Below are 24,825 nucleotides of genomic sequence, written 5' to 3'. Positions count from 1 at the left end.
TTCAAAACCCAGTTCTTTTACAAAGCCTGTGAATACCCTGTGAGTGAATACTAGCCAACATATTTGAACAAGTGAACAAATGACAATACATTTTTTTGCTTATAGACCTTTTGTCTTTTTTTTTTAATTTTAAGATATTCCAAGGCATTTTTTTCCTGTGTGGCGCACCCAAAAATTTGTGTGCGTGTGTGTATGTGTGCATGCACCATGGGTGATAAAACACACATAACATAAAATTTAAAACTTTAACCACTTAAAAAAAATTTTTTTTAATGTTTTTTATTTATTCCTGAGAGAGAGAGAGAGAGAGAGAGAGAGACAGTGTGAGCAGGGGAGGGCCAGAGAGAGGGGGAGATACAGAACCTGAAACAGGCTCCAGGCTCTGAGCTAGCTGTCAGCACAGAGCCGGATGCGGGGCTCAAACCCACGAATCATGTGATCATGACCTGAGCCGAAGTTGGATGCTTAACAGACTGAGCCACCCAGGCGCCCCTAACCACTTTTTAATGTATATGTCAGTAGTATTAAACACATTCATAATGTTGTATAGCCATCACCACTATCCATCCCCATAACCCTTTTCATCTTGTAAAACTCAAATTCTAGGGGCCCCTGGGTGGCTCAGTTGGCTGAGCGCCCAACTTTTGATAACGGCTCAGGTCATGATCTTGCGGTTCGTGAGACTGAACCCCATGTGGTGCCTCTGTGCTGATAGTGCCAGTCTTGCTTGGGTTTCTCTCTCTCTCACTCTTTCTGCCCTTCCTTTACTTGTGCTCTCTCTCAAATAAATAAACATTTTTTTTTAATTTTTAATGTTTTATTTATTTCTAGGAGACAGAGAGAGAGAGACAGCTTGAGCAGGGGAGGGTCAGAGAGAGAGGGAGTCACAGACTGAAACAGGCTCCAGGCTCTGAGCTGGCAGTCAGCACAGAGCCCGACGCGGGGCTCGAACCCACGAACCGCGAGATCATGACCTAAGTGAAAGTCGGACGCTTAACCGACTAAGCCACCCAGGCGCCCCATAAATAAACATTTTTTTAAAAACCCTGAAACTCTATATGCATTAAATAATATCCCTCTATCTCTTCCAAGCCTTTGATGACCACCCTTCTACTTTCTGTCTCTATGATTATGACTATCGAAGTACCTCATTTAAGTGGAATCACACAGTATTTGTATTTTTGTGACCGGCTTATTTCACTTAGTGTAATGTCCTCAAGTTTCATCCATGTTGTGACATATTGCAGTATTTCCCTCCTTTTAAAGGCTAAATAATATTGCACTATGTGTATACACCATGTTTTGTTTATTCATTTCTCTATCAAAGGACACTTGAGTTTCTTCTGTTTTAGTTATCATACATGCTATTATGAATATAGGTATACAGATATTCCTTTGAACCCTGCTTTCAATTCTTTTGGGTATATATCCAGAAATGGAATTACTAGACCACAAGGTAATTAATATTACACTATAATTAATAAATATTAATGCATTTTAATTTTTTAGGAATTACCATATTGTTTTTCATAGTAGTTGTACCATTTTACATTTCTACCAACCGTACACAAGTGTTCCAATTTCTCCACATCCTCGCCAACACTTGTATCTTCTGGTTGTTGTTGCTTTTTTTTTTTATAGAAGCCATCCTAATGAGTGTGAGGTGGTATTTCATTGTGATTTTGATTTGCATTCCCTAGTGATTAGTGCTGTTGAGCATCTTTTCATGCGCTTACTGGCTATTTGTAGATTTACTTTGGCAAACTGTCAATTCAAGTCCTTTGCCCATTTTGAATCGGGTTGTTTGTTTTTTATTATTGTTGAGTTTTAGGAGTTTTCTCTGTATTCTGGATATTAATCCCGTATAAGATATATGATTTACAATTTTTTTTTAATGTTTATTTTTGAAAGAGAGAGAGACAGACAGAGCATGAGCAAGGGAGGGCAGAGAGGGAGGGAGACACAGAACTCGAAGTGGGCTCCAGGCTCCACACTATCAGCACAAAGCCCAACATGGGGCTCAAACTCACAAACTATGAGATCATGACCTGAGCCAAAGTCAGACACTCAACAAAATGAGTCACCCAGGCGCCCCTACAAATATTTTAATATACTACTTAATATATTTCCCAAGGCATTTTTCTGTCTGGTGCTTTTTAAAATAAAAATTACTGTGACCATGTATTTAATTGAGCCCCCACCACACTGTCCTCTGCCCATAACAGATGAATCACACACACACACACACACACACACACACACACACACACAGTTCTTTCTCCACTTGGCACTGGTTCTGCCACATTAAAATTCTTGGCTGTGAGGGGGCCCAAGCTTTAACCTACAATTGTCAAGTGGCCTTGGTCACCAACTGGTGCTGGGTTTTGCACTGATAAAGCTCTGGTCTTTGCCTGAATGACCTGGATCTCTCGGCTTCAATTACATGGATCAGTTGCTTCCCTCTTTTTTTTTTTTATGTTTTATTTATTATTGAGACAGAGAGAAACAGAGCATGCGCAGGGGAGGGTCATAGAGAGAGGGAGACACAGAATCTGAAGCAGGCTCCAGGCTCTGAGCTGTCAGCACAGAGCCCGATGCGGGGCTCAAACTCATGAACTGCGAGATTGTGACCTGAGCCGAAGTCGGCCGCTTAACCGACTGAGCCACCCAGGTGTCCCAGTTGCTTCCATCTTGAAAGATGGCCTGGTTGGGTTTGCCATGAGCCTGCTGCATGCAAGGTGTCATGGTAAAGGCTGCTGTCTTTGAGGGCTGAGCAGGACAGTAACAAACTTCTGGCCTGTGCTGGCTGTATGTGGGCTCCCATTCTTCAGGGCATCTGCTTATCTTGGCATCTTTCACACAGCCATGGAACAAAGCCTCATACAAAGCCTCACATAAGCCAGATTCTCAGTGTTTGTTGAATAAAATCTGATGAGCAAAAGTGATACATGGACTGTTTGCAGTCACGCCATCCCGATTTTCACTTTTTGACTTAAATATCGCCTCTCCATATGGCAACACCTTTCTACAAAACAGAGAGAAGCACCTGTGTTGGTCTTGGCATACAACCTGCTCAGGGGCAGGGATGGGGCATCCTTGTTCTCTAGTGTGCTGTACACGTGCGTGTGTGCATATGGATGAGCACACACATTTGTGTGTTCACACGCATGCATACTTACCAAGGGCTGGACAGACACATCACCTCAGGATGTGTCAGAAATGGAAAGCCTGACAAACTCAGAGATGAATATAGTAGACCAATGAGTCCCAACCTGTTCAAGTATAAGGATTCTTCTTTAATATAAAATAGTTTGCGGGGCACCTAGGTGGCTCATTCAGTTGAGTGTCACTCTTGATTTTGGCTCAGGTCATGATCCCAGGTTCGTGGGATCGAGCCCTGCATAGGGATCTGTGCTCAGCCGAAAGCTTAAAAAAAAAAAAAAAAAAAAAAGCTTGCAAAAACAATACATAAAAATAAGAGTCTGCAAAGACTCCCACATGAGTTTAATTGACATTTTTAGCATTCGTAGGTTGATAAAAATATATCCCTATGCAGTTGAGGACCTTTTGCAATGACTCCAAAGCTCTCCCCATCTGGGGACCCACTTTGTGAGTAGACATTAACTGAAAAGGGATAACTGCGGTGAACATTTGACATTTTGACATCTTTCTCCCTAAGAAGCATGACTGAAAAGCATGACTTCTCTGAGCGAAGTATCACAAGCACCAGAGACCACGTTGGTCTGGTTGCCTGATGCATCTTTTTCTTTGTCCGAGGACCCAGTCCCAGGATCCTTCAAAATCCCAACACAGGGAGATTTTCTCATGCTGTCAATTCTGGCCTGAATAATCCAAGCCCTGAGAAGGAGAGTGTTAGTTGTATCAGAAACTAATGGAATAGTTTCTGGCACTAAATCAGACCCTCCTGTGCCAAGAGGTTCCAGGAAACTAGCACATCCCAGGATCAGGAGGAAGTAAGGCAGCAACTGGGGACTTTTTCCTAATAAATCCAATAAACCCTTGGAAAAATAATCCACCAACGGTCAAATATAGACAGAAACCAAAAACAACTTTTGGAGGCATTTTTTTTTCCTGAAGAGAGAGAAAAATAGAAAATATTCCATGGATTGGCTCTCAAAATAAATGAGAATATAAAACTCATCTATAAAGATAATAAATATATAAAAAGTTAAAAATAGAAATTCAACTACTGGGTATTTACGCAAAGAAAACAAAAATACTAATTGAAAAGATATATGTCTCGCTATGTTTATTGCAGCATTATTTACAATAGCCAAGATATGGAAGTAGTCCAAGTGTCCATCAATAGACGGGTGGATAAAGATGTGGTGTGTATATACAGTGAAATATTACTCAGCCATAAAAAATGAAATCTTGCCATTTATGATGACATGGGTGGACCTGGGGGTATTATGCTAAGTGAAATAAGTCAGACAAGGGCAAATACCACATGATTTCACTTACATGTGGAATCCAAAAAACAAAACAAAGCAGAAACAGACCTATAGATACAGAGAGCAAATTGATGGTTTCCAGAAGGGAGGAGTGTTGGGCAAAATGAATGAAGGGGAGTGAGAGATACAGGTTTCCAGTCATGGAATGAATAAGTCACAGGGATGAAAGGTATGGCAGAGGGAATATAGTCGATGGTATTGTGATAGCATTGTATGGTGATAGATGGTAGCTACCCTTGTGCTGAGTACATAACACACAGAATTGTTGAAATTAACATAATACTGTGTGTCAACTATACTTCAGTTTTTTAAAAGGAAAACTTTCACTGTGAAATAAAGGAATGAGAAAGGGAAAAAAAGAAATATATAAACTTCAATTCTCTATTATGGTCAAGTAATTGTGGATGAGGGAGAAAGGAAAAAGATGAAAAGGAGGAGAAAAAGGAAAGAAGCAGGAAAAGGATGAGGGATGAAAGCGAGGACATGAAGAAGCTTCGGGACAGAAGCACAGTGATAATCCCAGAGGCAGAGACACCAAACACAAGAAAGCAAAGCGCAGTGAAAAAACATCAGACTGCAATGGCTCAAAAGACTATGTTATTTGTAGGTAAATTACTGGTGCCGGACTGACCTTTCTATTGATAGGAGGATCATGGGAACATGGAAAATCAGAGCTGCAAGGAGTTGAGCCCATCTTGTCTAATTCCTTCTATACTCAGTTGAATAGTGTCCCCACCACCACCCCTCCCAAAATTCATGTCAACCTGGAACATCAGAACGTGAGTTTCTTTGGAAATGGGGTCTCTGCAGATGTAATTAGTAAACATGCGGTATACTGGATTAGGGTGGGCTCTAAATCCAATGACTGCTTTCTTTATGAGAAGTCCATGTGAAGACACAGATACAGATACATATGGAAAAATGACTTGTATGACAGAGGCTGGGATTAGTGATGTAGCTGCTAACCAAGGGACACTGGATTACTGATAACCACCAAAAGCTAGAAGAGGCAAGGAAGAAGTCTTCCCTAGAGCCTTTGGAGCAAATATGGCCCTGTGGACAACTTGATTGGGGACTTTGGGCCTCCAGAGCAGTGGGAGAATAAATTTCTGTTGTTCTAAGTCAGAGTTGGTGGTAATTTGCCATGAGAGCCCTAGAAAGTGAACGCAACTTCTCTTGTAGAAGAACTCTAAGTAAGATGTGTGACATCTCAAGGTCACAGAGTCAACTGGTAGCCAATCTCCTGCTGCAGCTTGCCTTTTCTGTCATGCTCTGCAAACATGGAAATCCTTTTTCTCTTCTACTCTCCAAGTTCATGTTGAAACAGATTTATTTCCCATTGACTCATGAAATCCGTATGAAGGTTTTAGAAATACTTTGGACTATGAAATTTTTAAAGTAATTTACTGCCTATTCCTTTGGTATATCAAAAATAATCTATTGGCTCATTACTTTTGGGAGATGAGGGCTGTCTCTTTTTAACACTGAAATCACCATTTATTTATTTTGAGCCATTTTCTGAAGGCAAGACAAGTTCCTCTAGGGGTTTTGGACTTAAAACTATCCACAAAGCAGACACTTTGAGAAGGAAATGGGTTAACCACTCTTTTGGGGTTCTTAACAGACATCAAATCACATGGAGCACACATGAGTTTTTAATTATTTTGTAGTCCTTAACTTTGTTTTGGACCATATTCCTGAGAAGCTGATAAAAGCCATGACTGTCTTCCAGAAAATGGCATACTCTCACAGCTTCCTTCCCCTACTCACAGACACTGTCCCCTACCACCATCCCCACTCTGTGGACCCCCGCTGTGGAGGCTGTCCCCAAGTAGCTGGGTCTCCATATCCCTCCAGTTCTCCTTTTCACTGGAGCTATGCGGTGGTGAGCAAGGGCAGCACCTGATCCTACAGCAAAGATCTTCTCTCTGACATGTTAATGACACACACGGAGAGTCTTAAAAACAACTGTACTCCAGAGCTGAGTTCTGGCTGACCCACTTTCAGGAAGCTTCTCCTGAAGACTCTCAAAGATTGAGTCAGACCAATGGGGTTCCTGGAAGAAATTTCAAAGGACATGGGTAGCTTTTTGAAGAGGACTAATTGATCCTCAGGTTGGAAAGGACCCAGGGCTGATGTGCTGTTTTTCTGCTATGTTGATGGCACTGGCCTCTCCTTTGCCTCAGGGTCTTAGCATACACTTCCCCCTTGGTCGGCCATGCTTACCCCACCTTTTCCACCTGGTACTCTCCCTACCCTCAGGTCTTTGGTTAGACACAACTTCCCCTCGGACACTTCCTCTGATTCCCTAAAGTCAGTGTTAGGAGCCCTTTCCCTGTGCCTCCATTGGCCTTGACTTTCTCCACTGCAATCCTTGTCCTACCTGCTATAATTGGCACTCTACTCATCTATAGCTCTATTGGATCGTGTGTTCCAGGAGGACTAGAGGCCAAGTAATTCTTATAATCTGGCCTATTCCCAACAGTGTCAGGAAAACAGAGCATGATGGAATCAAAATAAATAAATAACTGGTTGGTTCAGTGCAAGCATTATTGGCATTTGGGACTTGATGATTCTTTGTTATGGTGGACTCTCCCGTGTATTGTCAGACATTTAGCAGCATCCCTGGCTTCTACCCACCAGATCCCAGTAGCACCCCATCCAGTGGTGACAACTGAAAATGTCTCCAGACACTGCCCAGTGACCCTGGGAGGCGAAATCACCCTGGTAGAAAACCACCGCTTTACTGGACGAATGCTGACGCTGGAGTCACTTTGCCAATCTTGCATCTGTGTCAGGGAGTGAAAATTCAGGTAATCAATTAATGCTGATGGGAGTGCTCAGTATATGCTCCTGAGACTGGGGCTGACTTCTTGTGGATCCTCAAAAGAAGCCAAAAAAAAAAAAAAAAAAAATCTAGTATATGTTTGCAAAGGAGTGGTTGTCGTTGAATGACCTATGACAGTGTGAGGACACAAGAGGGAGCTCTAACAAGTTCCAACGCGGTGGGAAAGCAGCCACTCCCAGAAAGGGTGACTGAAGCTCTTCTGCAGTGACGGGCTCTGGAGGCTTAGACGCCTGGTGATGCCCTAGGGTTAGGACAGCTGAACCTGGATCTTGGATTTTTAGCTACTGAATCTACTACAAAAGACCCCTGTGTATATGGTTTCCCCCCTCAGAAATACAGACAAGAGGGAGAAAACAAGTAAATCCATCTGTGTTCCATAAATTGGTCATAAGCATCAGGAACACGTCTTCCCAGCTACCGTGGCAATGGCCCTGCTCTGGTGACAGCAGGGAATGAGGCGTTGACATGGAGGCTCTGGGCTCTCCTCAGATCATCAACACATCAGCTGTCAGACCTGAAGTTCAATACAGACCATCTCATCCTGTGCCTCCAGCCTGAGTCCATGCCTGGCCTTGGGCCAGGGAAATTATATAACATTTTCATGCTACAACTCTGTGTGTGAACGCACACGAGTCCATACCTTTTATCATATTTTCACAGGAGTCTAAACCCTCCAAATGTTAAGAACCAGGAGTCCAACCTCCTCATTGTAGAGATGAAGAACCTGAAGCTCAGAGGTTGAGAGGTTCCTTCAAGTTTCTACAATATGGCAGAGCCAGAACACACACTCCTCTCTCTGTCTGCCTTCAGGCCCAGTGGGGTGCTGTTCTGATGGGGACCTGGGCTGTGGGGCAGTGAGGTCTGCTGCTGAGAATGGCTTAGAGGGATAGGAGGGGGTGCTTTTCCAGCAGGCTTTACCAGATAAAATGAGATGCCTAGTTAAATTTGAATTTCAGATAAATGAATACTTTTGCAGCATAAGTACATCCCAAATGTTACATGGGATATACTTACACTCAAAACAGATTCATTGCTTATCTGAAATTCAAACTTAACTGAGCACCCTGGGTGTTTTGGTGGGGTTTTTTGTTGTTGTTGTTTTTTGCTCAACCTGGCAACCCTATCTGCCAGGGACAGCCTGGCAGTCTTTAGCCGGGAAGCAAATGCTGAATCGCAGCCAATGGATATTAATGAGTCAGTGTTTGACGCTCAGACTACCCCTGGCCCCGCCTTCAATAAAGGCCACAGAGGCCCTTGGGCTGTGTGAAATGACCTGCTGATAAGACCTGCTTGGTTCTTTGTGACTTCAGAAGGCCCAGCACGTCCTCAAGCACTACAGATATTCTATATGTAAGTGGCCTCTTAGAAGATGACATTTCACAGGTCTGTGAAGAGTGAAGATCAAATTTATTTAATGCAATACCCTGCAGCTGTGTCACTGAGGTGGCTGGAGATGTGGGGGGAAATGATCTCAGGTGTGCTCACTAGTGAACTTCCACCGTGAAATGGCCGGGGCTACTCGTCAACCCACTCAAGACACCCTCAGGAACATTGTAAGACCTCAGGGGACCATTTCCTTAGCAAGGAATAAATTAAAAAAAATTAGTAAGAAAATATGCATTTCATTTTTCTATTAAAAACAATATTTGCTGTAGGCAAACATCTCCCCATCTTGCAGCCTGCAGCATGGTAAAGGAAAAGAAAGAAAGGGTATAGAAAAACAGTGTAAGACCATCTGTGCTCTGTCCGACTTCGTTTTCTCTTCTGTGCATTGCCCAGAATGAATCTGATCTTCAGGCTGGCATCTCGGAGGGGTCACTCCCAAGCAGCTTTGTCGCGGCACTTGTAGTAGGCGAGATCGTGGAGGGAACAGGGTGTGCTGTCTGGTCAGTGCCGTGCGCTTCCAAGGAACGACGACCGGCCAGAACCACAGGCCTTTGAAGGACCAAAGGCAAAGAGGGGGGGAAAAAAAAAGCCCCTAAGCCCAGCCAGAAGTGATTGGCTACAAAACAAAAAATGGTTTCTGTGTGTGAAGATACTTGGACAAGTTCTTGATCTCCGTGCAAGACAAAAATATTCAAGTTTCAAAATATCCCAATGGCCGTTTAACCCTGAACCTCCTTCGGCAGCTCCTCACTCCTGAGGATGCTCCAGCTTGGTGAGAGGGGGGTGCCGTGGGGGACTCAATCAGCCCCTCCGTATCTCTTTATACCCGCCCCCCCATAAATGTAGTAAGATGGAAATAAGAACTGGTGACTTGGCCTGAGGAATTGCTCTGTTCAGTGGGAGCAGGGCAGGTTCATAAATAAGTGCACAGAGCTCTTGGAATACAGGAATCATCTGCTCTTCTTGGAATGTGGATGTCTTTCTAAGGAGGACCATCGCCCTCGCAGTCCTAAGTTCCATCGAGGGAGCCTTCCGTTCTCTGTAGAGACAAGAGAGAAGACAAGCTACGGTCACACCCTTCAGGACTAAAGACTGACCCAGGGGAGAGATACGCAACATTGCAGCTAGCACTTCACAAATGCACTCCAAAGCTGCCTTCTGCTGGTACCTCCACCCTGTGGGCTCAGCTCCTGCCCACATTCACTTCTCCCTTCTTTCCATGCCGGCTCCACCCAGGGCTGCGGCCTCCACTCCCAGTAGATGCGCGCTGCACCCATCAGGACATCAACCAACTTTGTCACGTACCCATTGTACACCCGGCACTCTGCCCCGTGGGTGCTCTACTTGCCCACAGAGCAAGACTAGTAAACTTAAGAGAGAGCTGGCTTCTTGCTCCAGCTCTGCCTCTAACATGAGCTGAGCCTTCTCTAGGTCTGTTGTTGTTTTTTTTTTTTAATTGCAACATCAAAGAGTTTCAACACAGATAAACACTGAGGATGTTGAAGAAGTGAGGGAAGCTAGATGCAAGAGAAACAAATATTGTATGATTCCCCTTATACAAGGTACCCAGAGTAGTCAAACTGACGGAGATAGAAAGGAAAACTGTGATTTCCAGGGGCTGTGGGGAAGGGGGAAATGGGGAGTTAGCGCTCAATGGGTAGACTTTTAGGTTGGAATGATGACAAAGTTCTGTGGGTAGACGGTGCTGATGGCTGCACACAATGTGAATGTACTTCATGTCACTGAACTGTACCCTTAAAAATGGTTAAAATGGTACATGCTGTTGTGTCTGTTTTGCCTAATAAAAAAAAGGGGGGGTGGGAAGATTCCACATGCCATCCTGTAGTGTTTGCTAACTGCTTTGTATGGTATTGTCGACACCTACGAATCTGCCAGTGACTGGACCCCCATCTCCCATCTGACCCGAGTGCTATTATCTGAGGATGCGAGAACTTGCCAAGGATTTTATATCCTATCCATTATGGACTGACAGTGCTAAACAGATGGAAAAGGTCCTAACTGACTGCAGGAGTTCAGAGGTGGTGAGATGCCCTAGCTGTGCCACAAAGGAATTACAGAAGGCTTCTTGGAGCCAGCCTCCAAGGCGAGGCAAGTTTGGACAAATGGCTGAAGCAAGGGGGTGAAAGCGGAGCAGATGGGAAATGCTAGAGTAAAGGCGCCCTGGGGCTCAAAGGGCAGGCAGCAAATGGGTCCACGGCTCAACCCTTCATCATCGCAGGTGGATCGCATGGGCACAAAAGTGGGGGCAGTTGTGGAGATTAGCCAGGGTCTTGGGAGCCCTTTGGCCAGGCTGGTTGGCTCCTTGAAGGTGGGGGCTGAAGTAGGGCCCCTGTTTTGTTCTGGTCCTGCACGTCTGAGGAGCCTCTCAGAACAGGATGCAGGTCCAAAGGGCTCCAGCTGGCAGACCAAGGCTCTGCCTCTGTCTTCGCCAGAAGAGACCGTGGCAAGCAGGCCAAGAGGGCTGGGTTGGCCCCAGGGGGCTGGAGGCCCGCCAGGGCTGGCAGCTACCTTCACTTCATTTCTTCCGCTTTGCCTAGAGGGGGGACCCTGGTGTCCGGGCTTCCTGCAGGCTCCAGACCAAGTCCCTCCCTAGACGCCTCTGCTCTCCTCCGCCAGGCGAGGCGAGGCGAGCGCTTGGTAGCTGCTGCAGAACCGGCCCCACGGACGGGAAGGGCTGGGCCCCAGTCAACCGGACCTTGAAGTAAAGGCTAACATGCTCACTTCCAAGACCTGTCCTTCCTTGTACTTAAATCAGAGGCCAGCTGTCAGCCACCCAAGAACAGCCATGAGATCGGCCCACTTCGGGCCAGAACATGGTGTAAATGCTCTCAAAGGTCATTTTACTTCTAACACCCCTGGCTTTTCTAGTTCCTGATTCTAGAATGTGCCCCTTATGGCAGGTGCCTAGGTTGTTCAGTTAGTGAAGTGTCTGGCTCTTGATTTCGGCTCAGATCATGATCCCACGGTTTGTGGGTTCAAGCCCAGCATCGCAATCCCTGCTTGGGATTCTCTCCTTCTCTCTCTCTGCCCCTCCCCTGCTCATTCCCTCTCGCAAAAAAATAGATAAACTTAAAAAAAAGTTGAATGTGCCCCTTATGAGCACTTCCAATAAACCAAGTCTGTGATAGGTGCTCACTGAATCCTTGCAACAACCGAGTGGGGTGGGGGGTGATTATTATCTCCAATTTATAGATGAGGAAGCCAAGGCCCCGAGACATCTGCCCAATGTGACATGGCTAGTAAACAGCTAATCATGGAAAGGTTAGTTTTTTTTTTTAATGTTTTGTTTATTTCTGAGAGAGAGACACATACATACACAGCATGAGCAGTGGAGGGTCAGAGAGAGAGGAAGACACAGAATCTGAAACAGGCTCCAGGCTCTGAGCTGGCTGTCAGCACAGAGCCCGACGTGGGGCTCAAACCCATGAACGGTGAGATCATGACCTGAGCCGAAGTTGGATGCTCAACTGACTGAGCCACCCAGGCGCCCCAGAAAGCCTAGGTTTTAAGGTGGGTCTCTGATTCCTAAGTCAAAGCCTGGCTTTGGTTGAATCCCATGAAGAGGCATTTCAAGGCCAAAGTGAAGTAAACCTCCCATTTCTACCTCATACTGCCAGAGTGATGAAAAGAACTTTAAATAGATAATCGAGTAGCATTTATGTAGTACATTGCAAAATACTTTGTACACAGGTTTCTCATTTTACCTTCAAGAAACTTCTAGTAGGGAGCTATTACTGCTTTCATGGTTCTCATCATCTTTTTCTCGGATTGGAAAGCTTATTTGGGAGAGGACAGGCTCACCCAGAAGATGGCCAGAGAGCTGAAGCTCATATTCCAGTTCCCACTGGGGGCTCTCAGGAGGGAAGGAGGTGAGCTCTAACTGGGAACTGCCTTTTTTCTGTAAGAAGGCAAGCCTGTCTCCAAGATCCCAAGACCCACGAAGGTCCAGATTCACCCCTTTCTTTTAAGTACAAGGTGTTCTTTTTTTGCGTTATCTGTCTGCCTGGGCCACAAACACAACTTATAAACAAGGCAAAAATGGCAGAGGAAAAATGAAGTCAGAATGTGCTATTGAAGCAAGTCAAACAATACTAAATTAGTATTTGGCTAAGCGGCTATCTCATTGTTAAGATATTTCCTCCAATGTGTTTTCAGAAGCAACGGCCATTAAACAACTGGGAATGATCGCCAGGTTTGATTTCAGGAAGGAAATCCCCTCCCATTTCCCTGCTGGGCAATTCAATTAATTTTCTCCTGACCCTCACCAACTGATTATTAGGAAAACTATACCTCCTTCTTTTCTAAACAAACTGTATTCGCTTAAAGAATCAAAATCTCTCCCCCAACGGCTGGGAACCCCTGAGCTCCCGCCAAAAGTCTTTATTATTTGGGAGGGCAGGGCCAGCTGGTGGGGGAGCTCAGGAGCATCCTGGGAGCAGACTTCTGGACGCACGGGCCAGCTTCTGGGGAAAAGGAAAGTTCTAACTGTCCTGGAGCTCAGAGCCTTTGTCCAGAGAGACCGTTTGGATTGAAGACAAAGTAAATAAGTCAGCCCTGCAGGTGCGGCCGACTTACCTCGGGAGGACACAGCTATGTTTATCGTAGTGGGAGAGCATCTCTTTATCTGGGTCCCACCTGGCCCATGGTGCAAAGTTCTCACTTTCCACTCTCCCAAGGCCATGATGGCTGTAACAGTGATGTCACTTCTTGGAGGGAGTCTTGTGTGGTGGACTAGCCAAGGAGCCTGGGGACCCTAGATTCTAGTCCTGGCTCTGCTTTTACCTGACTGGGACACCCCAGCCAGGCCATTCTGCCAATTCAGCCATCAGTTTTTGCACCTACCAATTGGGCCCCTGGCCCTTGCCAAGGCAAGTCGCTGGTGTCGGGAGTCGGGCTGGGTTTAGGCTAGAAAAAGACCTTCATTTTATTCCTCTTTTCCTTAAGTTGATAGCTTTCCTCCAGAAGAAGAATGTCAGTGGTTTCCTGCCGTCAAAGGCATAGCGAGTTCTCTGTTTTATGAGAATTCAGACTCTAGCAAAACAAAGGAAGCCAGGGGGCCCATTGGAAAAGCTACCAGCGATCCAGCAATCTTGCAGATGGTTCTTCCCAGAGCTTAAAGCAGCAATTCCTCATTTCTCAAGTTATCGGCTGCCCAGTTAGTTAACCCCTGCACTGCTGGGTAGTTCATCAAAAGGTTGGGAGCGGGAAGATAGCAGGAGACAGGTCTTAGCAAAATTTGAACTTGGACCTCCACATTAAAAAAAAAAAAAGCATTTCCATCAGCCAAGTAGCAGCATCCTAAATCATCAATTTCCTACAGAGTGAAACTTCATCATGAGGTGTTTGAATTCTTTGCATGTAAGGCCCTAACTGACCTCTTTCTAGTGCTTCTCCTGGATGACCTATCTCCTGCCATCCTGAGCTGCTTGGACTGTTCCTTCCCTCACGGCTCCACCCCTGCTGATCTTTCTACCTGGGCCTGCTGCTGTGGCTGGACCCCTTCGTCACGGCCTATCCCAGTGACCCCTTTCTTGGGGAGGAGACCCTTAACCAGGCCTGCCTTTCTTCTGCATTTCCATAGCTTCTGGTGAGCTATTATCACCTTGCTTTCTCGTCAGTGTTAACTCCACTGATTCCCTCTTTGGGTCAAGGACCTTGAGTGGCCTCTCCAGCAGAGGGCCTGCGGTGTCAGGGTGACTGGCATAGGCTCTCAGAGTTCAAAGTTCAAATGAGCTGTTGGAACCTCCCTTCCTCCAAGCATACCCCCCACCTCACAACCCTGTCTGCCTCACTTCCAAAGCCTGAACCTAGGAGGAAACACATACTTCGCTCAATGGGAGCTAAATGTTCTAGATTCTTAATCCTTTGAAGGGTGTCTCTTCATATGAGGGCTGAGATGTAAGGATGGAAACAGTGGGACAGAATGTTCAAAATCACCAGGCCCAGAAAAGCTGACCAGCCTGATGACCAAGCTCCTTCCATACAACACCCTCCATACAACGTCTAGGCTATTGTGGCCCAGGCTCCGGGTCTAAAACAGACCAGGCTGCTGTAGGGGTGTAATTCATTGGAATGCAGAACCTGGCTGAGTTTGGAAATAGTTCACCGCTCAATGGACCATTTTATAAACTTGTTTATGAAATGTGTACTTACAGACTATCTTTTTTCCGTGACATCTGCAAAACAAAAGATAACATGGAGGTAAGCAATACAGAAAGTACATCAGGCTCCCCCCGCTCCCCAACCATCTCAGGAACTCCACTGGGGAAAGGAGGGTGGTGTGGGCAGAGCAGAAGGAGGCACCAGAGTCGCAGGCTTACTGGGTGCTCAGCTGTATGGCTTCTTTGCCCACAGACAGCTTCCTCTGGGCTCTATATTCCATGTGACAAGCATATAAAATCCCTGTAAGCTCATTGGACATTTTAAATATTTGTTTTTTAATGTTTACTTGTTTTTGAGAGAGAGAGAGAGATTTAAATATTTGTTTTTTAATGTTTACTTGTTTTTGAGAGAGATTTAAATATTTGTTTTTTAATGTTTACTTGTTTTTGTCTCTACAGAGTACAAGTCGGAGAGGGCAGAGAGAGGGAGACACAGAATCTGAAGAAGGCTCCAGGCTCTGAGCTGTCAGCACAGAGCCTGACGCAGGGCTTGAACCCACAAACCATGAGATCATGACCTGAGCCGAAGTCAGACGTTTAACCAACGGAGCCACCCAGGCGTCCTGCTCATTGGACATTTTAAACAGGTTTTTTTTTTAAGATTTTATTTAATTTTTAAATTTTTAAAAATGTTTATTTATTTTTGCAAGAAGAGACAGAGCGTGAGCTGGGGAGGGGCAGAGAGAGAGGAAGACACAGAATCTGAAGCAGGTTTCAGGCTCTAAGCTGTCAGCACAGATCCCAATGCTCTATATCCAATATATCCAATCTCTATATCCAATGTGGGGCTGGAACTCATGACACCGAAAAACCAAGAATCACATGCTCCACCAACTGAGCCACGCAGGTGCCCGGGCAGTTTTTAAAAATTAGTACTGAAGGAAAGAGGGTGATGGGCATGGAGGAGAACACTTGTGGGGATGAGCACTGGGTGTTACATGGAAACCAACTTGACAATAAACTACTAAAAAATAATAAAAAATAAAATAAAATTAGTACTGAAGGTGATTTCAAGAAAAAACTGAAAATTATAGAGAAGTAGAAAGTAGCAGATAAGCATGATCTCTGGTTTATTCTTCAAAGCCTGTGGACACTTTTGTCTTCCAGTCATTTTCTGCTCTCAGTAGGCGTTTGTTTCTGAGTCATGACATACGATATATGCCATTTTCTAGCCTATGGATATAGGATATATCCTATGGATAAGCCTTTTTATATAACATGATTTTATCAACATTACCTGGTGCCTTCTTAAACCTAATTGGTAGTAGCTGTGTAATAATCATTAAATGGGTGTGCAGTTGTTTACTTATCCAGTTCCTTACTTTAGAAATTCAGATTCTTTCTGAGTTTTTGCTATTTTAAATAGTGCTGCTAGGGGAGCCCGGGTGGCTTGGTCAGTTAAGTGTCCGATTCTTGGTTTCCACTCAGGTCATGCTCTCACGGGTTTTGTGAGTTTGAGCCCCATGTCGGGCTCTGTGCTGACAGTGCAGAGCCTGCTTAGGATTCTCTCTCTCTCTGCCCCTCCACGGCTCATGTTTTCTCTCTCCCAAAATAAATAAATAAACTTAATTTAAAAAAAAGATTTAAATAGTGCTGCCACCCACATCCTCATTGGGAATAAGGCTATATTTCCGTATCTCATAGTAGTTTGTCCATCCCCAGGAGTGGGATCAATGGAGGAGAAGGTGTAAGTGCTGCGGCCGCTCTTGGGATATAGGGTCCAAGCGCTGCCTGGGATGACAGGGCCACCTCTTCCCCTTCCGCTGGAGGCCACACGGTCTTCTCGGCAGGGTGCATGCCAGAACCGGCTGGCCCTGCCAGGCCTCAAGGATGAACTTGGACCTGGCCAAATGTCAGGAAGATCAGAGTGAGGCGAAGAAAGGCCAAGGAGAACAGGAGGGCGAGCCACCCCTGTCTGCATTGGCTGGAGATGGCGGTCACTGCAACAGGCTAGAGAGGGCTGTGGTTCGGCCCTTTGGAAAGGAGCAGGCCCCCGCTCATAGCGGCTTCTAAGCGGGCGATGGCCCACACTGCTGGGGCTGATTCCCCAAACAGCCCATGGTGGACACAGACCTGAAGACAGAAACCATGGGGACTTCCTGCTGTGTGGGGAAGGTGCCTAGAGTGGATGTGGGTATTGGGGGCAGCAGCCAGTCTCACCGGCGCTGAGTCCTTGGTACCACGAGGCGGACGTACTCCAAGGGGCCTCAGACTCTGCGGGGCCGCCCAACCCCAAACCCAGTCCCTTCCGAGTCTTGGGCAGTCTCGGGGCCCACCTGTCACAACGGGAGTCACAACCCTTCTGTTTCTCTCTCTAATTTAAAAATATCCTGTTTCCAAAAATCCACTTCCCCCTCAAACCCTGTCTTATCACAGCCCTATTGTGCGTCCCCTGCAGAGGGAACAGGGCCAGAAGTTCCTAAGAGGCCCCCTTCTGTCCTGGCTGGGGCAGAGGCAGACGTCAAACAGCCAAATGGATGAATCAGCCGGACCACACGAAGCAGAGCCATTGTGTAAACTTCCACGCATTGAGTGAGGCTCGGGCAAGGCTCCCACCTGCAGCCCAAATCGGACCTGGGAGGGCCTGAAGGACCCTGTGCTTCCCACTCCCCCAGAGCTCCCCAAGGCTCTGGAATCAGACTTAAGAGGGAAAGAGCCTTAGGCTGTGTTTCCTAAAGTAACAAGAATACAAAAGATGGAAAACTTCGAATATGCTGGTGATACTCAAGGAACCCTTGGTTTATGCATACTTGTGGTTTCTGCTGCTTTTCGATAATAGAGTGATCACTGCAAAAAATAGAATCGGGTGGATAGTGCCTTTTTTTTTTTTTTTCACACTACTTTTTTACCCTCTTTGAATCTGAAGCAAAGTAACGCCCTCACCCTGGGCGGGTAGGGCTGGCAGTGCCCGGCAGGCTGGCTGGCTCAGCGCCATGCAGGATGGGTGGGGACCGGCTCTCAAGTGCTCTTTTCTTTCTCCCACAGGGGTTGCGAGAGGCCCTCTGAACTGTGGTTTTTCTCTTGATGACGGCTACTCTTAGTATATTACATTTCTGCCCCATTTGGAAACATTTGGAACACCGAGCAAAGAGAGAGGAGAAGGTGGAGGCTGAGTGAGCAGATACTCAGGTGGGAAGACAGGTGGGTCCAACCCAAAAACACAGAGCTTCATGTCTGGAGCAAGACCCGGCGTCTCTTCCCAGGGCCTGGAGTTGTCGGGGGGATGTGCCCAGGACACTTTCGGAGGTGGGCACAGGGCATCTAGAGAGGAAAACCAATTGTCCTGTTGGAGGACTCACAAGGAGGTGAATTCCTAGAAGCCCAAGTTTCTTAATGATTGTGGGCTGGATCATTCTTTTGTTTAGTGTTCACATACTGGTTTTATAGCAATCTCTACACCCAACATGGGATATAAAAGAAAACGTATGAAAGGGGAGGAAAAGAAAAATCAAACCTTTCCCTGGATTAGTCAGAGAAGGAGGAAGTTGATGACAGATAAAAAGAGAGGTTTTGGGGGTGCATGCCTGAGTGGGGGTGTGCTTGCGGGGGTGTAGCAGGCTTTTGATGCCAAGTTATCCCACAACCCAGAGCATCTAAGCTATGAGGAAGCCCTGGGAAGACACCACCATCTAAATCAAGAGAACTCAGGTGAGTAACAGAGTATCCTATATAAACTCCAAGGTTATAGGGGATGGTAGGAAATTGGTTCCCGCGAAGTGTTAAAGAGAGAAAGGTACTAAACCAACCTGGACTACTTTCTTCAAATGCTCACTTTTCAGGACTACCCACATTACTGCTTAATAAGAGGCATAAACACAGACTTAAATCCCATTTCTGGAAAGCCAATTCATAAGTCCTAACCAGAGCTACTGTTGCTGACTGGGATTTGCAAATCTTAATCTGAGCAAGTCGTTGAAAAGGAAGTAAGTACTTCAAAAAGCCTGAAGTGCTAACCTTGCCGATCTAACTTACCAGAAATCATTTGCATGTTTCCTTTTACCTTAAGAAAGTTGATGGTTACAGAAATGCAAAAGCTCTTTTTCAACCAGTTCTGGCTGTTTTCTAGGGCTTGCCTTCCCTTCTCCTTCGCTTCTCTAAATTTGGCTTCTTTTGGATTTAAATTTTCTAGTACTGAGAACCTTCTCCTTCTTTCCCTAACATTTTGTAATGAATCACCTAACAGTTGGGAAGCGGAAACATTCAAAGATCAGAGGTTTCCTTGTCCCAGACTGAGTTAAGTGCTTGGACAAGACATTAACTTAGCTCTACGTCAACCGAGTAGAGCAGACCTGTCTAACCATGGCCCTGACCCAGCAGGGGATACTCAGCTGGAAGAGATGCCCCCTTCTACCAATATTATTGAACCCACCTGTCCACCACAGTGCTTATCCACCCCCACACATCCCTGAGGAACACTGTGGAGTTCACTGTGACAATTCCATATGGGGGAGGGGCATTTTATTGAAAATTAGTGAGAACACTAACGCTGCGGGGGAAAGTAAGTGTTGGGAGCCAAGTCACAGAATTGGATAAGGGCAGGGCTGAGACCAAACCCTAGTCTCTCTCCCACTCAGGGTGTCCCTCTTGGGGTTACAGTGCAAAGAACCATCCAGGTGGACTCCAGCCAAAACAAACGTCCCAGAAGCACAGCGAGTGGGCCCCTGAGCTCTATGATTTAATTCAGATTTGAAGGGGAAACTCAGGCGTAGTAGAAGCAAATACCTATAGGGTCTTGGAATCAAGGGTGAATAAAGGATTAGGCTTGCCTCCAAGGGACCTAGGTAATGACTCTTAGAAGTTGCTTAGAACAACACGTTCAGGGGAATGTTTTTGGATGAACCAAAGCATAGACAAATAACAATGACTTCCAAACGCCAGGACACTGAGACTCTCTGAACGTTATCACCGGAAGGCAACTTAATTTAAGATCATCCATTCAGCCACCTCACTTGAGATAGAAGCGATGAGCTTATCAAATTCACAGATAAGCAAAGTAGAATTGCTATTGCCAGGGGCTGGAAAGAGTAGCGAGTTATTGCTTACTGGGTCTAAAATTTCATTTTGGGAAGATGAAAAAGCTCTGGACATGGTGGTGATGGTGATGTATTTAATGCCACTGAAATGTACACTTAAAAGTGGTTAAAATGGCAGGTGTTATGTATATTTTGCCACAGTTAAAACACACAACCAAAGCCATGAGCTTACAGCCTAAAGCCAAGATTGCGAAGACCTGCTTCCTCCCGCAGCCTACAGATGCCCCCGACTCCTGAGCCGCCAGCCCACCAGGCTCTCTCCAGATTTCCCGCCCTGCGGCTGTTCCTTGGAGGCAGGCCTGCCCGATGCCCTTTCCCTTATCTAGAGGAGCAGTTTTCCTTTGTATCACTCAGGGGAAAGGGGGGGGGTTTGAAGAGCCAGAACTACGCCCTATGAGCCATATCCCAAAATAGCCAGCCCTGAAGTGCTGCTGGTTGGAAGGTGGGGGGGACTAAGAAACTAAGTTGGGAAGAATAAAAAATTAAGAAGGAAAGGTTAGCTAAGTCTTAGCTCTGCACTCAGCTCATCCACTGACTTGTCCAGAGACACCCTCCCCACCAGGACCTTTATTTTATTGTGTGTCACCCTTCTGCCCCCAGCACACACACACACGCATACAAGTGCGCATGTACATGAGTGGGAGGATTCTCTCTGCTGGCCAACACTGAGCGGTCCTTCCGGGACCCTTTCAGGATTGCTGAGGAGTAAGAGAGACTCTACCTCTTCAAGCAAGAAGCAGAATATAACTTAACAGAGGTATAATCAGAAGGGAAGTCAGGACATCTAGAAAATGTTTCTAAAAGTGTGGTCCCCAGAACAACAGCAGCAGCATGTGAGAATTTGTTAGAAATACAAATTGGGGCGCCTGGGTGGTTTGGTCAGTTAAGCGTCTGACTTTGGCTCAGATCAATCTCAGGGTTTGTGGGTTCGAGCCCCGCGTCGGGCTGTGTGCTAACAGCTCAGAGCCTGGAGCCTGCTTCAGATTCTGTGTCTCTCTCCCTATCCCTCTCCTGCTCACTCACTCTCTCTCAAAAATATATAAACATTAAAAAAAAAAAAAAAAAAAGAAATACAAATCAGTCCCGCTCCAGACCTACTGAAATCAGAAAGTCTGGGGAGGGGGTGTGGCACCACACCATCTGTGTTTTAACACACCTGAAGAATGCTCGATCTAGATTCAAGCCCTGCCCCGCATTTCACAGAGAAGGCGACCAAGGTTCTGAGAGGTTCCACGACTCACCCAGGGTCATCCAAACCATACCTGGTTGTTACTCTCTGTCTTTTTTTTTTTTTTTAAAGGTTATTTATTTATTTTGAGAGAGTCAGAGAGCGTGTGAACAGGGGAGGTGCAAAGAGAGAGGGAGCATCTCGAGCTGGCTGTCAGCTCAGAGCCTGACACAGGGCTCGAACTCACGAACTGGGAGATCCTAACCTGAGCTGAAGTCAAGACCAGAAGCTCAACCAACTGAGCCACCCAGGCACACCCCCAGGCTGTTACTCTTAATAGAGCTGAATCCTCTAAGTAAGCGGATGATAATGTGAAGCTGAACAAAGCTGGAAAAGGCAGCACTGGGAGGAAACGTTTAGAGCGCGCTCTGCAGCCAGGCTCCCCACTCCCGAGTCCCTGCTCTGCCATCACTAGCCTTGGGAGTGGGACAAGTTATTTAACCTCTGGCCCACTTCCCTGTCTGTAGAAGAGGAACAGCAGTAGAGCCTCCGTCAAGCCTAGGATAGTTTTGAGGACTGAGCAGAGAGTGTGTCTCATGTAAGAAGGACGGAAAGAAAGAAAAGGAAGAGGATTGACGGAGCCTGCAGTTTCCTGGCCTGGAGGAGCAGTGGCCGAGCCGGAAATGCTGGGAATAGCAGCTCCCTTGGCCACTAGGACAGGAGCCTCTGAGGCAAGGTGCGAGCACGCACTTTCACGGCAGCCCTGTGGTTTTGGCTACAAGACCCAGGGCTCTCTCTACCCCCAACCGCTAGGGCAGGAGCCGGCTGCCAGTCCAGAGACCAGGCTACAGGGGGACCCAAGCCCCAGCTGACTCCTGATGGCCCTGATGGGGCTCTGGCTGGGAGTCGGGGGGCGGGGGGTGATGGGTCTACCTGGTCCCTGCACTGAACCCTAGGGCTCAAGTTTCCCCTGCACCTTTCAGCTAACAAGGATTGGATGCTCGCTGTAGGTAGGAATGCCACATGGACTCGTACCTGGGGTAATTAGCACCATCCCCCCAACCCCCATGCTAACCCCCTTTCTCATTTAATCTCATCTCCATGTAACAGTTGAAGAACTTGGAGCCTCAGAGGGGTTAGGCATCTTGCTCACAGTCACACAGCTGCTAAGGGGCAGTGCCAGGACTGCGGCTCAGATGTCTGCGAGCAAAGCAGGGCCCTTCACCACCCTGAACCCCTGCAGGGTTGGGTCCTGCGGTCTGTCCATCCCTGCCTTAGGCCAGAGGAAGCAGCGGGGGACTGAGGACTCAGCATGGAGGACCATCTGCACAGCTGCCCTAAAGCAGGTGTAAATGCCACCCCCAAATACGCCGCATTGGCATAGGATTATTTTGAACCGGAGGATGCAGAAAGAAGCCTTCCAGGAGCTTCCCTTATCTGACCAGAAGCAGAAGTTCCTGAGAAACGAAGATAGCCATAAATCCTCTCTCCCAGGGATGGTTTCTGGCTGCGAAGATGAAAGGTGGTGCTGAGATGAAAACTTGCTCCATTAGTTTCTCCCATATATTTACCTTCCCATTTGTTTTGCCACTTCTCTACAAATTTACTGTTCTTGCCTAACATGCTAAATAAGCCCCCAGTTCTAACCACCCTGAGGGGTTACTTCATCACTGTTTTTCTCCTGTTAATCTGTTTTTTGTCATTCTAATAGGCAGGGCACCTAATACACACCCTGGGTGTGGCCAGCAGCTGTAAAGGGCCCCCAGCAGCAGGCTCAGGCCACAGCAGACCGTGAGGCCTCCTGTCCTGCAGGGGGATTGAGGGCCGGGGTGGGGAAGGGGTGAGTCCCTGCGGGTTCTGCACACCCCTAGCATAGCAGTTCCCTGATTAGGAGCCTGGAGTCCAGCTCCTTGCTTCCTGTGTGAACTTGGGCATGTGGATTCACTGCTCTATGCCTCAGTATCCTCATCTGTAAAATGGGACTTAAATGTGAAGATTGAAAGAGATATTGTAACACAGACCACTTGGCATACACAGTTACGTGCTCAATAAATGTGAGGTTTTGCATAACCAGAGCAACCCAAAACAATCTCAGGGACCATGAGAAGAGCAGAAGGGGCTTCATACAATTTTCACACAATTACCCGACAGGACCAAGCGTGAGCCTTACAACAACTCTAGCTTTTTGTTATACTGGAAGGACAGAGGTCTGTTTATTTCTGAATTTGCATTTTGGTGGCTCTGAATATACTGAGAATACAAAATGAGACACTGAAGCCAAAAACTCCCCCAGAGGCTGGTTTCTGAAAATCAGTCAGTCAGTGTCAAGTTTTGCAATGGCGCTGGGTTTCTGCTCTAACCATGACAACACCATTTAAAAAAAAAAAAAATAATAATAATAATAAGTTAAGGGGTGGTTCCTCTCTCAGATAAAAAGTAGGCTCTTCCGGTAAGACAGTGTTCCTTAAATGTTGGCAGCACCAGCAATATCTGGGAGCCTGTTAAGAGTTCAGATTCTGGAGACTCTGATTCTGTGGGGCTGGGCTGGTCCAGGAGCCACCACAGCTGCTGGTCTGGGGACAGCACTTGCAGTGGCCAGGCTCGCCCGGAGTTTCCAGCCAGTTTTAATGCTTCACCGAGAATCCACTTAAATACAGGTCTGTTGTACAAAGCAAAATATACAAATAGTGATAATTTCCCCCAGAATCTTATGCCTTTTGGGTTGTGACTGATTTTCAGAATTTATTTATTTATCTTAAAATTTATTTATTTTGAGAGAGGGAGAGGGAGGGAGAGAGAGAGTGCAAGGGAGGTGAAGAGGGAGAGCGAGAATCCCAAGCAGGTTCTGTGCTGTCAGTGCAGAGCCGACCTTGGGGTCCTAAACTGAGCCAAAATCAAGTCGGTCACTTTGACTGAGCCACCCAGGCGCCCCTATTTTCAGAATTTTTTAAAAACTTTTTTGATGTTTATTTATTATTGGGAGAGAGAGTACAAGCGGGGGAGAGGCAGGGAGAGAGAGGAAGACACAGAATCTGAAGCAGGTGCCATGCTCTGAGCTGTTAGCACAGAGCCCGATGTGGGGCTCGAACTCAAGAACTGTGAGATCAATTCCTGAGCTGACGTCGGATGCTTAACTGACTGAGCCACCCAGCTGTCCCCCCGTTTTCAGAATTTAAAAGTAATCTTTATATTCATTCATTTCCCCAAGATGGATTAGGATAATTACACTTAAACAACTTTTTTATTGGGGTGCCTGGGTGGCTTAGTCGGTTAAGCGTCCGACTTTCGCTTAGGTCATGATCTCGCGGTTTGTGGGTTCGAGCCCTGCGTCGGGCTCTGTGCTGATTGTCGGCTCAGAGCCTGGAGCCTATTTCAGAGTCTGTATCTCCCTCTCTCTCTGACCCTCCCCTGCTCACGTTGTCTCTCTCTCTCTCTCTCTCTCTCTCCTAGAAATAAAAAAAAAAAATTTATTGCTGGAAACCCTTGTGTGCTTGGCACCATGCTCAGTCCTAGGGGATGCTCCTCAGGAGGAAGTGGTGGAGATGGGAACTGAATTGGGGTCTAGAATCAAAGAAAGGAAGACTCAAAAAAATGTACCCCACCCCCAGGCAGAAAAGGGGGTTCTCAGAAAGACTGACGCTACCCAAGGTCTTCAAAGCACAGCACTGACTTTGTCCAAGACCTTCGGGCGTGCCCGGTGCACCAGGGCCCTTTGCGGGGGGGGGGGGGGGGG

At 46.6% G+C, this 24,825-nt stretch overlaps 1 protein-coding gene across 7 annotated transcripts in view; it reads right to left on the bottom strand.

Moving 5' to 3' along the window:
- Positions 1-8,711: 8,711 nt before the first annotated feature.
- PECAM1 (platelet and endothelial cell adhesion molecule 1) overlaps positions 8,712-24,825 on the bottom strand; it is a 72,499-nt gene continuing 56,385 nt past the window's right edge. For all 7 annotated transcript variants that reach the window (XM_039236000.1, XM_039236001.1, XM_039236002.1 and 4 more), the window contains 2 exons: positions 14,884-14,906; positions 8,712-9,748 (listed from right to left, as the gene is read on the bottom strand). In XM_039236000.1, coding sequence (XP_039091931.1) covers positions 14,887-14,906 — 20 coding nt within the window. In that variant the 3' untranslated portion in view covers positions 8,712-9,748; positions 14,884-14,886. The remainder of the gene's footprint in view (positions 9,749-14,883; positions 14,907-24,825) is intronic.

Source organism: Hyaena hyaena, unplaced genomic scaffold, assembly GCF_003009895.1.
Source record: "Hyaena hyaena isolate Hyena2069 unplaced genomic scaffold, ASM300989v1 scaffold_104, whole genome shotgun sequence".
Lineage (NCBI taxonomy): Eukaryota > Metazoa > Chordata > Mammalia > Carnivora > Hyaenidae > Hyaena > Hyaena hyaena.
This window is presented reverse-complemented; position numbering and strand designations above follow the sequence as displayed.